At 42.3% G+C, this 16,029-nt stretch overlaps 2 protein-coding genes across 3 annotated transcripts in view; one reads left to right on the top strand and one right to left on the bottom strand.

The window, feature by feature from the left end:
- Positions 1-15,917, top strand: part of INSYN2A (inhibitory synaptic factor 2A) — a 39,205-nt gene extending 23,288 nt beyond the window's left edge. Inside the window, exons 3-4 of the mRNA XM_068198317.1 lie at positions 5,660-5,731; positions 15,059-15,917. Coding sequence (XP_068054418.1) covers positions 5,660-5,731; positions 15,059-15,242 — 256 coding nt within the window. The 3' untranslated portion in view covers positions 15,243-15,917. The remainder of the gene's footprint in view (positions 1-5,659; positions 5,732-15,058) is intronic.
- DOCK1 (dedicator of cytokinesis 1) overlaps positions 1-16,029 on the bottom strand; it is a 273,275-nt gene that overhangs the window by 163,419 nt on the left and 93,827 nt on the right. The gene's annotated exons all lie outside the window — the stretch shown is intronic.

The following is a 16,029-nucleotide window of genomic DNA, read 5'->3' as shown; positions in this document are numbered from 1 at the left end:
CCTCTCTGAATGCAAACTGCTAATTGGTAATTATCAACTTCAGGAAAACACAGCAGCAAAAAGGTTAAAACAATTTTTCTACTTTGAAAGTGATTTTTCAGAACATCTTAATAGGGAGCCAAAGGCTGGCCCAAGGTGGTTTAGACCTGCCCAGACCTGGTTTGGGAACAGAATCTGAAGTTCTTAAAGGAACAGGAGAATTTCATCCACTAAAAACCTGATTTTGCTGATACACAAATACATTTGTATAGGTTTCCCATTGAACTAAAGTGGTGAAGCTTTCCTAGGGCAGAATAAACCTCTAGGGCTAAGCAGGATTTATTTTAACCTAAAATAAGATGCAGAAGATATACAAGAGATTTTTCTGCATTTTACATGGCTGAAAAATGACTTACTCAAGTCATAAGGACAACTAAAGCTCTCGTGACAAAGAGGAGTCATTTTATTTTGCCAAAAGGCAGATTATGTTTGTAATAATAATGCCAATTTTCTCTTGAAGCACATTCCAGATACTGGAATTATCAGTTCTGTAATACTTCAAAGTGGGAAACAAAGATTTTGAGAAGTTCTCCATCCAACTGTTGATTTTTAAAGCAATTTTCTGTAAAGATGGGCAACACTAGGCCAGGTTGGATGGGGCTTAGAGCAATCTGGTCTGTGGAAAGTGTTCCCGTGGCAGGGAGTGGAACTGGGTGGGTTTAAAGATCCTTTCAGCCCAAGCCACTCTGGGCTTCAGGAGTCAGTAGGGTTTAACCAGCTTTGTAATGAGTTGTCCCAGCAGCTCTAGGAAATAATAATACAAGTCCAATCAATACAAATACTTGAGGAGAAGTAGGGCCTGCACTTCCTCTGAGCAAGGCCAGAACTGTCACTTCAAACACAGTTCAAAGGCCCACTGCCTGCCTAAGTTCATTTGTTTCACTGTATTTAAATAAGAAACATCAACCAGAAAAAAAGTTCTTGAAGTCTGTTCATTCTCCTTGCTGGTGATAATCCATCAAAAGTGTGAGGGAACATCAGGAGCATCCTGCTCTGTACCCATCACAGCCATTTCTGGAAAATCCTACCATTAGGGGACTCCAGATGTAACACATCAATCCTTCCAAATATTTTTTAGGAGTTTTTTCCTTTGTTTTTAATAGATGCCCATTAAAAAAAAATCAGCATACACAGATCTACGCTTCCCTCTCCCAGCTCAATGGGGTCCCTCGAATTTAAACAAGCAAAAAAATATTCAAATGCAGAGATTTTGATGTTAAAGTTGGTATTTTTTTGAAAAAAGCCTCCAGCAGGTGCACAAATTGTATGTTTCACAGGGATTTAGAGAGTGTAATCCCCTTAGGCTGCTCTGAAAATTGCAGCCTATTCTTAGTTCCTGCCAGTCCATGTCAGCAAAATGGTTGTTCTTCATTATGATATTTTAATACTTGGGAGTGTTAATTGAGGTTAAGCTCAGGTTGTACCCAGAATGCTAAAAAAAAATATTAACCTGAGAGAAAATGAAATTCTCCTGAAAATAATATGGAAAAATGTGGGAAAAACTGGAGAGATCTCCTTTCCAATGGGAGATGCAGACAGAGAAACTGAACTCGCCTACATCCATCCCTCAAGGACCTTCAGGCCAGGTTGGACAGGGCTTGGAGGTCCCTGGCACAGTGGGAGGGGTGCCTGCCCATTGAATTTCATGGGATTTAAGGTCCCTTCCAACCCAAACCAGTCTGGGATTCTGGGATTCCATGACCTGCCCAAGCTCTGCACATCCACACAGAAACAGAAAACACGGGATCTAAGGAACAGAGGATGAAGCTCTGGAGCAATGGCTCCTCCTCAGTGGACGTGAGAACAATCACATCCAAAACAGGCTGAAACTCCAGGAACAACCCCTGGGATCCCACCAGGCCAAACCCGACTTCCATTTCTCTAAAAAGGCAACAGATTTTCTGTAGGAAACTTTGCTTTGTGAAAGACTTGACATTTGCAAGAATTTATTTTTAGCGAAAATAACAACTGGTTTACTAACGAAGGACAACGTTTTTGGTCTCTCTCCTACATGGGAATACTTTCCAAATTATTTTTAGGAGGAAGGAAAAAAACCAGCTTACTCAAACACTGCATGGCACAAGGAAAGCATCATCAACCAGAACTCTGCTCTCCTCCTCCTGGTATCCAGACTCTGCTCTCAAATCATTCCTAGGAGCCAAAACTGATGGAACTCTGTTTTTCAGGAAGTCTGCACTGAAAATCGCCCTCATTGCCTAAAATCTGCATGGCAATGCTGTGCCAGTAGTGAAATCCTTGCTGGTGTGAAGGAGACAAATTCCATGCAAGTGTTTGTGTAGATAATTATGTGAAAACAAGAAAGTAAAAATCCAAAGCCCTGAGGTATCAACAACAAAATTCTTTCATGAGGAGTTTAATTTTTATAGAAATAATTGGATTTACACTGTTCTAACACTCACATAATTCAGTCCTGGCTACAGAGCTCTGAAACTGCCAGATGGAAACCAAACACTGGGACACCATGGAGTGTTCTTGGGGCTTTCAGGGAATTCTAACAGGATCACTCAAAGAAGGAAATAATAGAAAATATGCAAAAAATCATCTCTGAAAAGCTAAAAATACACAGTAAGGAAAAACCGCTTTAAGAAAATTTAATCAAGAATTAAATCCAACTAGAAAATGAATATATCACTAAACCAGTGAAGACTGAGAATTGCACAGATGCTAAAAGCAAGCAGAGCTGAATGTGGCAGTTGAGAGATCAGGATTTCAAACTCATCATCCAAAAATCATCTCATTTTCAAATACCCACATCCAAGGACCACTTTCATCAGCTTAGCAAGTCAGCCTTATACCAGCAAATATGCTTTTAAGTATATGGAAACCCAGAATTATTATACACTTAAAGACCATCAAATCATAGAATGGTTTGGGTTGGGAGGGACCTTCAAGATCATCCAATTCCAGCTGTTTGCAGGGCTACAAAGATGAATGAAAATGTTCCAACAGGAAAAGAGCTTTAAACAAGAAAACCAAACCAAGCTGGCATCAGCACAGGTGTTTATGGCTTTACCTATAAAGAGCAGAGCCACATCCCTCTGAAGGCAGCTATTGACTCCTCTTTATGTCCTCAGTAAATAAAGGCCTTCCCCAACTCATCTCTAGATTTTAAATGTTGTATCTTTAGTCAGAGCTTTTAGGAGCTGATCAATAGCTTGGGGAAAAAACCATTTTACAAGTCTCAGGTTCATAGTAGGGACAATCTGAATGTCAGTTTCTGAAAGATCTGAAGAGGGGGAATGAAAATCAGGAATTGCTTGTCTTAGAGAGGATAAGAGCAAATATAAACCAGGAGTGGGGTTTTCCCAGAAGGAAGAGCACACCAAATGGACATTTTGCTTTGTGTGAATTCCTCTGCACATCTTATGGAGGGTGGCTTTGATGCCATTTTAGTTTTTGCCTTTTTTTTCCTTTTCTATGTCCTCTGTGTTCTCTGCACATATATTTGGAGCTCTGTAACCTATTATGTTCTGAATAATTTTCCACTCCCTAGACAAAAATCCAGCACAAATTCCAGAACTCCAAGCCCTGGGAAATACAAGACCCCTATCCCAGGTTGGTTCTCCCTAACTACCAAGGCTGAGAACAACACTTCAAGATACATTTCATGGACAAAGTACAGCTCAGTGCCCAACTCCAGAAAAGGAACTTAACCTAGAGCAAATTGCACCACCACCTGTCCTCCTAATTAGTACTTTCATCAATTATGCTAATTTCCTAAAACTTATAAAAACGTACTCACCACTGTGAGGGCAGACTTTCGTAGGCATCTTTCCATAACTGTCCCTGAAAGCCTTCAATAAAAATCCACTTTTATATTACCTCCTACCCTAAATGTATCTCAAATTTCATTTTCCAGGTTGGGGAAATGACAACAGGTTTAGATGGGATATTGGGAAGGAATTGTTTCCTGGGAAGGTGGGGAGGGGCTGGGATGGAATTCCCAGAGCAGCTGGGGCTGCCCCTGGATCCCTGGCAGTGCCCAAGGCCAGGCTGGACACTGGGGCTGGAGCACCTGGGACAGTGGGAGGTGTCCCTGCCATGGCAGGGGTGGGATGGATGGGATTTAAAATCCCTTCCCACCCAAACCATTCCATGGTTCCATGATGTGGCTTTGGTGTGATGTTAAAAACCAGCAATGTTGGTAATCTGAGCATGTGCCTCTGATTAAAAAGCAATTTTGAGGCCAAATAACAACCACCATCTAGGACAGCAAGAACTCCACATTGCATTTTGCTTTTAGAAAGAAAAAAAGAAGTGGATTCACCCCCTCATGAACTTCTCTTGGTGCCACCACAGTGCCAGGAGCTGCACCCAAAGCCCCAGAGCCTGTGGCTGTGCCACCACCCCAGCCACTGCTAATCCTTAAAATCAAAAAGAAAAGTGACACTTGCCCAGCTGATCATTTTCTGAGCTACACAAACTGCCTGCAGCACCTCAAAAATGCTGATTTTTCATCCTGGGGACAGGCACATCAAACTGGAGCAGAATTGGAACAGAATTTCCCATTAACACTTGATATTACATAGGCTGGATATTTTGCCAGGTAAAAAATAAGCCTTTTTTTTTCTTTTTAATACTGGATTTTTCATTTTTGCTCATTGGCAGGGCAGCAGAGGAGCCCTGTCCCTGCAAGGGCAGGGAAGGGGCAGAGATGCCCCTGGTTAAGCAAAGCAGCCCTGAATAATTGGAGGTCAATCAGCTGAACTGCCTGGCCTTGAGGCAGAACCTCATTCCCTCAAGGAATCCTCACTTGGATCTATTTTCCACATCTCCAAAGTTCCCTGGACAAATTATTTCCTCACTTCTTCTAAAAACAACTCTGAAGAAATGTTGCCAGCATTTGTTTGTACGTAACAAACTGAAATTAACTTCAAAAGAGTTGAAATTTGTGATTTTACAAAGAAAAATCTAAGTATCAACGTACAAATATTGAATTAACAATTTTCATTTTCAGCTCATCTGCATACCAGAACATTCACGTTCACAGTCAACTGTTCTATTTTAATGAAATCTATTTCTTTGAATGAAATTCCTATGCATTAAAAAGGACCAGCATACCTTATAAACCCCTTTTTAATTCAAAGTGACCAAGGCAGAGACAAGCACAGGTAAATGAGAAGTCACTGCTGCAAGAAACTTCAAACCAGAGTGTGACAAAGCACAGCTGCAGGCTAAGGGAGCACAGGAAATGTCATTTCAAAGGCATTTTCTTCCTTTTAACACATAAACATCCCCACAACAAATCTTCAGACCTCACTGAGAGGCACGAAACTGCTAAACACATCCTATTTTGCATTATTATAGTCTGTACACTCCTCCTGATATAATGGATTATGTGTTTTGATTATTGCTTAATGCTCAGAGTTTGGGTAGAGTGAAAGTGGAGAAAATAATAACACACCCCAAAGAAGCCATTTCTCAATTTAAGCTGAATATGCCATTTTTGATGCTATTTTCCTAATGTCTGGATTTTTGTATTCAATATTCAAGGTAAAAAAATAACCCTGAAATTCTGATTATTATGAAAATGGTCATGGAAGGCCAAAACTTGTTAAACTAAATGACTTTTACTGATGTCGTGTTCTTGTCTTTGCAGGCTTTCCTATCGGACCGGCCAGGACACGGCCAATTGTGACACGTGCAGGAACAGTGCATGCATTATCTACAGGTAGGTTAAAAATACCAATATTCCCATTTTTCCCTGGGAGAAAGCAAAGATTCAGTCGCTAGTGCAGGCCCAGCGATTGGCCTTGCTGTTCCAATCAACAGAACAGAAATTTAACTCCACTAAAGTCATAAAGTTCAACACCTGTGGAAGCAAAAATCAGAAAGAGATGATTTTGGGCAGCAGAGCTGTGGGATGGGAGGTGTTACAAGGTCTGAGCTTTGTTTTTACATTGCTGGAGGTATTTTGGATTTTCTGACCAACAAGTCAACTTCAATTTTACTTTTATACACTTCTGTACCTACTTTTGATTTATTGTTATGGCAGTAACAACATGACTTGGGAAGTCATTTGGAGAGAGGGTTTGTAAAGCAAAGAGAACCAGATACAGATCCCATCTACAGTTTTAGAATAAAATCAGGGAAAGATGGGATTTTGGGAAGGAATTGTTCCCTGGGAGGGTGGTGAGGGGCTGGGATGGAATTCCCAGAGCAGCTGGGGCTGCCCCTGGATCCCTGGCAGTGTCCAAAGCCAGGTTGGAGCACCCTGGGACAGTGGAAGGTGTCCCTGCCCAGGGGGTGGAATGAGATGAGCTTGAAAATCCCTCCCAACCCAAACCATCTCATTTTCTGATTTGATAAACTGACATTCCTACCCAGTTTGGTTTTTTTTTTTTGGCACATCCAGTGAAGGAATAACAGGCACTGAGCATGAGGTGAGGCCATCATGAGGCTGACAATGTTTCAGCTTGACAGCTTCATTGTCCTCCTTCTCTGGAGTCCCAAAAAATCCACCTGACTGTTTGCAGGTGAGGTGAAAACAAACGTGGCTCGGGGTTTCAGCAAATCAGGCAGTGCAGCACAAACGAAAATGCACAAGGTGCCAACTCCAGAGGAGACAGAAACTCAAATGAAGGCACCAGTGCAGGATTTCCCCCCTCCCTCCTTACCTCTCTGCTCAGCCAGCTTTAGGCAGAAGAGCTGGAGCTATTTATTTATGAATTTTCTATTCACTGCACAGAAATAAAGGAAAAAAGGATGGAAACCTCCAGCTCCACCTTACAACTGACCACAACAGGGTTCTGTGCAGGGGCAGGAACCAATTAATGTCTTTGTTCCTCCTTTTCAGCCAAGTTCAGAAGCACAGAAACACCCAAAGCCTCCCGTGCCTCCCTTTTCCTGCGCAATTGCTGCCTCAGAGCAGCCTGGAGGTACAGCACAGCACAACTCCAACAGGGAATTCTCCTTCTTTCGTTAGCTAGGAAAAAAACAATTAGACATTTTTGCAAATCTTCATTTCTACTCAGTGGATTTCAAGTCAAGGAAAATTCCAGCTTCTATTCTTGCACTTGATGTGATTAAAATGACTCCAGAAAAGCAAGTTGGGAGAGTTTTCCTACTGAGAGAGGGCAGGTCCAGCTGCCCATTCCCACCTGGAATGCCTTTGGCAGGTCCAGCTGCCCATTCCCACCTGGAATGCCTTTGGCAGGTCCAGCTGCCCATTCCCACCTGGAATGCCTTTGGCAGGTCCAGCTGCCCATTCCCACCTGGAATGCCTATGGCAGGTCCAGCTGCCCATTCCCACCTGGAATGCCTATGGCAGGTCCAGCTGCCCATTCCCACCTGGAATGCTTTTGGCAGGTCCAGCTGCCCATTCCCACCTGGAATGCCTTCGGCAGGTCCAGCTGCCCATTCCCACCTGGAATGCCTTTGGATATTCCCCTCAAGCCACGTTTGCAGGGGATTTTTGAGCAAAAAGCAGCTCAGCTTTGGGCCAGTTTAGGAGAATTCCTGCTGCAGGCAAGAAGTCAGAAAGCAGAGCAAAGCAGGGGAGGCAGGAGAAAAGGGGATTCTGGAGACAGGATAAGCCAGAAGGGATAAACCAGGAATTCACTGATAAAAGCAGCCCTGGGATGTCCTACAGGAACTGCTGCTCCTCCACAAGGCCCTGGCACCCCTGGGAAAAGGCAGCAGCTCCTGAGGCAGGCTGGGATTAACTCCAGACGCTCCTTTGCCAGGGGATTGCGTGGAAAATGCTGCAGGGAGTGACCTGAGTTCTCCTGGGGGCCAAACAGCTTTCAGGAACAGAAATGAAAACTGTTCAAGGTGCCAGAAATCCGAGTTCTTGGAAGGCACTCTACCTGTCAGAGCAGGAGGTTCTTAGTCTTGAGCTCTTTTTCCCAATTAACATAGGAGAGACTTAAAATATATACATAAATAAATAATTAATTTATCCCATATAAATATATCAAATATGTATTTTTATATATAACACTATTATTTATATTACATACATAAAATAACATTATTATTTATATATATGTGTGTGTGCATATATATAAAAATAAAATCTATCCCACAAGGGCATTCATATATAAATAATGCCCTTATGGGATAAATCAATATTTAAAGAGAAATCCTTCACTTTGCCTTTAATTGACTGTGTGGGTTTTTGGAATTTGATTCAATTTTGAACATTGTAACACTAAAAAAAAAATATTTACAGCTGTTTCAAATCTTGATTTTCAAACAGCATCTTAAAGGAATGATGAAGTTACTGAAGTGCATCCTGCAGTGTCAGGTAGAGCACAGGTGAGGAGGTAGAAATTCATGGAACTGAATTCTTCTCTCTCCAGATGAATTTCAGAGTATTGATATAATGGAGCACAGAAACCAGAGACAGTGGAGAAGGCAACAAAAAACCCTGCTGTGCTTTAAAGGGTTTTTAGCATCCAAAATATCAATACTGTCAGGAATAAATTCTAGAAAGAGCCTTTTGGGAATACAGTTATTTTGCATATCAAATTTTAATTTTTTTTTTTGTTAGCATTAAAAATCTATTTTATATTACGTTTTCTTTTTCTTGAGAATAAATATTTCGTAGTACTAAAAAAAAAAAAGAAAATCACATTATAGTCTCATTTTTTAAATAAACAGCAAACTGATCAAATATAAAACAGCATCAAAAAAAAAAACAAATTAGCAAAACATGAAGCTGCTTTGAAAATCAGGAGGAAAAGAAAGACATTCCCATTTGGATGTTTCATTTTCCTCAAAATTCTACTTATTTCTGCAATATGTTCAGGAACTTGGAACTCCAGAGCCAGGAATCACTCAACTTCTCTCACTGCACCAGAGCAGCCACAGCCTTAAAATTGTCAGTAAAAAATATTATTTGTAGCCACGTTCGGCAGAATTCAAAACAGAAGCCAAAATTAGGATTAAATTGTAAAAAACCCAACCAATTTATCATTTTTCCCAGCAGTTTCAATAAGCATGAGGTCACAGAACACTTCCAAAATCATCTGCTACAAACACAGCACAAATTTCTGTCTGATGCTGATGCCCCATGGACATTTTCAAAGGCAGAAAAGAAGTTTAATGGGGGGTGCTGCCAGGATAAAGTCAATTTAAACACTGAAATATTTAAATAAAAATTCTGTGTGTGGCAGTAAATATGGAATTTTTACAGTGCAGTAAAATCTTGCTGCTAAGAAGGAATTGCATTGAAATGCAGAAACTGTAGCAATTCTGAAAAACCCCAAACCCAGGTGGACTGAAAGCTTCCCAGCCTGTTTTATTCTGCAATTATCTTCTCCTGGACCTGCCCTTCCTGCTCCTGTGTAATTTCCCATCCCATGTGAATGCTAATCCTTGAGCAGGAGAAAATGAGGCTTCTCTGGAATATTTGGTGTATTATTCGCAGGCTTTTAGCAGTAATTATTTCTGGGAAGGAGCATCTTGTGGAATTCCTGCTGGATTTCCCTTTGGCCAGGAAGGTCAGGAATTTCCAACAGCTTTACAAGGAAATTTCAGCTGCTGGAAGGAAACTTCTAGGAGCTGAAATCCCCATTTCTGACTTGGAAGGAAAACAAATCCACACTCCACTATTGTAGTTCTGTGGGGGAAAAAAAAATCACTAAAAGCTTTCTCAACCATTAATTTGGCTACTTTTTACTCCTTTAAAATGATGATTTATGCTGCTGTGTTTTTACTTTATATTAATTTAAGGTGGACTCTCACTATCCAGCAGAAAATGTATTACTAGAATCTACAAAATCTAATTCAGTACAAGAGGTGGAACAGGTTAAAATATGGGGATAAAAGTTCATCAGGCAGCACAGAGCCCACAAGGAAGAAATTCACTTTTAAAGGTTAGATATTTAAATATTAATTATTCAAATTAACAAATGTGGCAATAAAAAGTGAGCATAAGGCATCCATCCCTAGGATAGCAACAGTCTAAGAAAATCAGGTGGGTCAACGCTGAGAACAGCAACTGTCGTCACCTTTTTATTTCATACCCACATTAATTAATTTACATTTTCCCATCTTATCTCTGGACTATAAGATGCTTATTGGGAAAAAAATGGATCTCAAATGCTCCTGAATGCTGGCAGTGCTTTGGATCCAAGGCTGGGCTGATTTTTGGGCTGAAAGAGGAGATTTAGCAGAGATTGCTGGGAAGTGCATGAAGCTGATTTTGAAGTGATTAGTGCTTCTCTGGATCCTGTTTTCCCAGGATGTGAAGCACTAATGCTGTGCCATCCAATTAATGTGACCCACAGGGTGGAATTCTGTAATTCCTGCTTCACCTCCCCATGGTTCAGCTGCTCGGAGTGCCTGGAGGATGTGAGGATGAGAAGGGAAATTCAGGTGTCACCTGAGGAGCTCAGCTGGAGGGGAAGGAAAGATTTCCCTGGAGGCAGGAAGAGGAAAAAGCTGCCCAGAGCCTGTGCAGGCTCCAGCCTAGGAGGTGTCAAGGGACAAGTGGAGCTGCTGGAATGAGCCCAGGGCAGCTCCAGGACGGTCAGAGGGATGGAGCAGCTCTGCTGTGGGGAAAGGCTGGGAGAATTGGGATTGTTCAGCCTGGAACAGAAGCTTTGGGGTGACCTCATTGTTCCTTCCAGCACCTCAAGGAGCTACAACACAGATGGAGAGAGACTACAAGAGTCGGCAGGGACAGGACACAGGGAATGGCTCCCACTGCCAGAAGGCAGGGATGGATGGGATTTTGGGAATTGGGAAGTGTTCCCTGGCAGGAATTGTTCCCTGGCACAGGGTGCCCAGAGCAGCTGGGGCTGCCCCTGGATCCCTGGCAGTGCCCAAGGCCAGGCTGGACAACCTGGGACAGTGGAAGGTGTCCCTCCTGGGAAGAGCTTTAAGGTCCCTTCCAACCCAAACCATTCTGTGATTCCGTGATTCTCTGAAATCCCTCAGCAGCTCCATCCTGAACCCAGATTTCTCTGATTCAGCAATTCTCCAGTAACCAACAGATCATGAGCAGCTAAACCTGAAAATGATCCATGACAACAACGTGTGACTGTGCTAGAAAATAAGAAAACCCATCCATATCTCAGAGCCTGTTGCTCCAAACCCTCCCACAGTCCATATGTTTAATCCCAATGGTTCTCACTCCTCAAATTCTGCTCTCAATCCCTCATACAGCAACTAAATTAGAAAAGGTTCTCTGCTGCCTGCATGCAAGAAGTAAACTCATTAAGATATACTGTCAAAAACAGAAAGCCAAAACCAGAAAATTCACCACACCAATGCCTCAGGTCCCCTGAAGGGGCTCCAGGAGAGCTGCAAAGAGACTTAGGACAAGGGATGAAGGGACAGGACACAGGGAATGGCTTCCCACTGCCAGGGGGCAGGGATGGATGGGATACTGGGAAAAAAATCCTTCCTTGTGAGGGTGGTGCCAAAATAAAATCAGCAAAGGGCTGCCAGGTGATTTTATTTGGCCAAATTTTCCTGGGAAGGACAGCAGCAACTGCCCTAAAATGAGAAGTTTTGGTTGCAAACCATCTAAGTCTATAGTGATTCTGGGGAGAGAACACAGAAATATTTATCACAAATGGAATTTTACTGCTTGTTGATAAAAACAGCCCCTCTGTTTGGAGGAAGAATTTGGGATAGGCATTAAACATGGAAAAACTCTGACTCAGTGCTCCAAATTTAACAATATTTAACAACATGGAGAGAAGTGAAGCTTTAGGATGTCCTGACCAGGTGTGCCAGGCCAAGGTTCGTGCTATTAAATAATATTTAAAATTCATCTCTTGTTTCTGTGGGGCTTGTTCAGAATTGTCAGTCTACTGAAAAATATGATCCTATCATTAAAGAAAAAGTGCTTCTGAAACAAATAATTCCCATCTCCATGTGTAACGCCAGGAGAACAGGAGAGTCCTGGATAATTAAGTTATTGGAGTTATTCTGGGCAGGTTTAAGGGACAAAATCCAAGTTTGAAAGTGAAAAGAGGCACATGGCAGGAGGATATTTCAGGAAAAGGTCATTTGGAGAGAGGACACCTGGAGATGCTGAGGGGACAGAAATAGCACAGAGCAAAACAGGATTGGCAGAGCTGTGACAGGTGACACAATCAAGCTCAGGAATACAGCTCGGTGACAAAAATATCAAGAAGTCCTACAAATATGGAATATTTGCTGAATTTAATCCCTGGAAGTGGCCAAGGCAAGGCTGGACAGGGATTGGAGCAATCTGGGATAGTGGAAGGTTGGAATTGAATGATCCTGAAGGTTCTTTCCAAGCCAAACCTTTCTGGGAATCTGTCAATGAAGATGATTAGTAGTAGTTCATATGATTGATATAAAATTAAAGAGTAAAAATGTAGGTAATACAGAAAGATATGTGAACATTTTTTAAAAATCAGGTTTTTGTCTTATTTCTGCAGCACAAACAGGGAAAACTTCAAGCCTCAGTTTGCAATCAAATAATTTGCCTGATGGAGCAATTCCATTAAAACACCTCCAATGCTGGATAAATTGATGCTGATAGACACCAACCAATTATGTGACAAAATTTACAGTTCTTAATGCTGAAATAACCCAAATGTTTTTTCCTTCAGCCTCTTTATACCCTTCAGAAGCAAAATATTTCCCTTGGATGTGAAGAGCTGAAAGCTGATCTGTGCTGCAGCAGCAAAGGCAATGACATGGGGCTTGTCAGATGGACCAGAACTAAGATGCTTTTTTTTCCTCTTGAGGTCTATCTTTAATAGAAATTGATTATATAAAAAATTACTCTCTTCAGCAATGGGGGTTTTATAACAATTTCTTTTTTTACAGCAATTTTCAGCAGCTCTTAAGAGCCTCCCTGCAAGAATAATGTTTGAAAGGAGTAAAAATGAACTCTGGCAATGCCAGAGCTGGAAGGCCTTTTTTTTTTTTTTTCCCCAAAAAACTTGATACTGAGAAAAAACCAGATACAACACATGCTAAATGCTGCACTTTAAATGAGATTTAGGGAGCTCTTAGAGAAGCACCTCCCTCATTCCAACATTTTATCTCACTGACAGAATTCCTGTGCTGGGACATTCCCAATGAGCTGATATCCACATCTCCCCACCAAATCCATGCCGAGCTTCTCTAACCAACTGTTTTTTGCCAGCCACACTGCACACAGAACATGTTATCAGTGAAGACAACACTGTTTTTCCATTAACAAGGAGGGTATTAAGCAGTAGGCTTGGAATGTGCTTCTGCACCAATACAGCTGCCTCCTGAAAATTCACCATACTACACTTCCAGCACTGAGTTGAAATTTTTAAAATTATCTTTGATTTGGAATGGCTTTTTATTCGTTAAAAACACAGCAATGGGTAAAATACTCTACTTGAATTCTTACCTAATGTATTTCTCTTCTCTGCTATTGAAAAGTTTATCCAAATCACTGAAATGCCAGAAGTTTTGCTAAAAATGGATTTACACTCAAACCAAACACCAAGTTAGGCACAGCCAGATGTAAGAAGTGCTCACACCTTTCTAGCACCCCTTCCTGGGGCTCCACTAGAGTCCTTGCAGTCAGAGTCACCAGATCTTAAAAAAAAAAAAAACAAAGCACAAAATTCTCCTTATCCTTCTCTCAGCATCTTTGATTCCTAAGAGGAAAATAAAACCCCACCTAGATCAGCAGATGGTATTGGATGACATTCTGTGCTCAGTTTACAAAGCCTGTGTAAGGTGAAGCCCACCCAAATTTCCCCCTGGAAATCTTGGAGGTATTTTCCAACCCTTAATGATTCTGTTGGAGAATTCCCTGGAAATGGCTGCAGGTGTTCTGTGCCATATCCCTGCCTCTCCTTAAGTCAGACAGGGCTTAAACTGAAGTTTAAAATAATCTCTTTTTGGATGAGACCTGGGGAATCAGATCTCACTTCTCCAGTGGTTCACTCCAAACAAGCAATGGCAGAAATGCCTCAGAAAACATATTTAGTCCTAATTAAAAGTGAACTCAAGCTCAGGAGTGATAACTTCATATTTAGGTAACGATAACAGCAGACAGTGCAAAGCCTAAGGCAGCTCAGCAGTGGAGGGGGACAGGGAAGAAATAAACTAATCCAAGTGTCTAAATTCCCAACATTTCACCCTTTTAGATTCATCCTCTGATATCCAGAGGCCCCACTGCAACAGGAATCCTTCAAAGGTCCCTTCCAGCCCCAAATATTCTACACAAGACAGGAACAGCCTCAGTGCAGAACGCGGCCAGCGGCTGCCGCACAAACCCAACCAAAAGCACCAAGTTCCAGGGTACTTCTGAGGGGCCAAAATTCCGTTTCCACCATTAGACAGGATCTTTGCTCCATTTTATGCTGTAGTTCCTTCGGTTTATGAGGTGGCCTCAAAATACTCTGCAGCACAAAGCTCAAGTAAGGGCTGGAATTTCATCTCAATTGTGGTTCTTAAGTGCTGGAAGGATTTTGTAGCTGACAGTGTTTGGAATTCAGGACAGGGATTTTACAGCTTCAGTCTGTTTTCTGAATGCAAGGATGCACTATAAAGGAGAATTACTTTTTAATTGATCTATTTATTCCACACATGTATACAAGTCTATACATACAACAGGAACTTGATGAAATTAATCCTTTCCATGGTAAAAGTAGCAAGGAAGAGCTCAGGTAAAGAATTTCTGGGACAGCCTCCTTGGTTTTGGCCAACCTCTCAGCTTTGCCCAAAGAACAAGGATGCAGGTGCCTGGCTGCCACCCTGACCTCCCAGAAGGGAGAATTGAGCTTGGAAGCCCTCAAAAATAATTTCTCCACCAAAAAAAAGGTTGTATTTCTAGTGTCCAGTCACTTCCCAGCAACTCCATCATAATCCTCAGGACCCTCCTTAACAGCAGGGAAAAGCTGAACAATCCCACTCCTATTTTTCTTCTGTAATATGTCCCTTTTTGAACTTCCCCTTTTCATTTTCATGCAAGAACTGTTAATTATTTGACTTCCATAAATTAAGCACTTGGACATTGAGTTAAATAATTCCTTTTTATCATCATAATTAATGGGTGCTTTTCTCTCCCCATTTCTAGCGTGGAATTGGATTTTAAACAGCAAGAAGATAAACTACAGCCAGTTTTGAGAAAACTTCATCCTATTGAGGAAACTCAGGTTGCACCTTTGCCTTATTCTCAGGAGAGCTACTCCTCTACTCCCAAGCAAAAATCCAAAACTGAATCAAAAAAGCATGGAAGATGGAAACTCTGGTTCCTTTAACCCAAGTCCATGACGTGTGGAGTTCAAGGCCTTCTTTGACAAATATTTGGAGCTGTATCCATCATCTCTGACGGGATCTTGGTGGAAGGAGCAGCGTCCTGGCCAAGGGCAGCGTCCAGTTCCCACCGCGTGTACCAAAAAGGCCTTTGTAGCGACGGACTCACGCCCAGGAGCACGGGCTTGGGAGCCCCCTGCCCACTTCTACCTGCAGTTTGCCAATGTGGGATGTAAAACCTGAATGGAAATTTGGACAAAGATGGGAAGTAAAACTGTTTCCCCCCCCTCCTCAGATCAGAAAGCGTGGCGCTCCGACCCGTTGAAGCGCAGGCCGGCATCCTGCTCCCCCAGGAATGGTGAAAGCCTTTTGGGGGCCTGGGTTGTTGTCTTTGGACAGCAACGAGGGGGAAAAATAACAAGCAAGCCTTATGTTTGCAGTGGTGTTGAGTTTTACAGTTCCATGTTGATCGGGGAGTGCAGTTTTCAGCACAGAATTCCTGGACAAAGCACAATTTTTCCCGCGGCCCGCGGCCGCGCTGATCTCCGAGATGTGACTGTGGTGTATTCTCTGCCTTCATGCGATGTAGACTCCAACCAAGCTCTCACATTTCAACATCATCTCTGGTTTAGCTGTGTCCTCTCCACCAGAAGAACCACTCTGCTGCTCAGCCCCAGCGGGGCAGTGGCCAGAAACCTCCCAAAAATCAGGCCCAGCCTTTAAGCACCTCCAGCTCACAGGGTCCAGGCCATGGGACAACCCCTCAGTGTCACCTTGGAAAGGTCTCAACCA

The sequence above is a fragment of the Anomalospiza imberbis genome, chromosome 8 (assembly GCF_031753505.1).
Source record: "Anomalospiza imberbis isolate Cuckoo-Finch-1a 21T00152 chromosome 8, ASM3175350v1, whole genome shotgun sequence".
Lineage (NCBI taxonomy): Eukaryota > Metazoa > Chordata > Aves > Passeriformes > Viduidae > Anomalospiza > Anomalospiza imberbis.
Note: the sequence above shows the minus strand (reverse complement) of the source record. Positions and strands in the feature narration are given on the sequence as shown.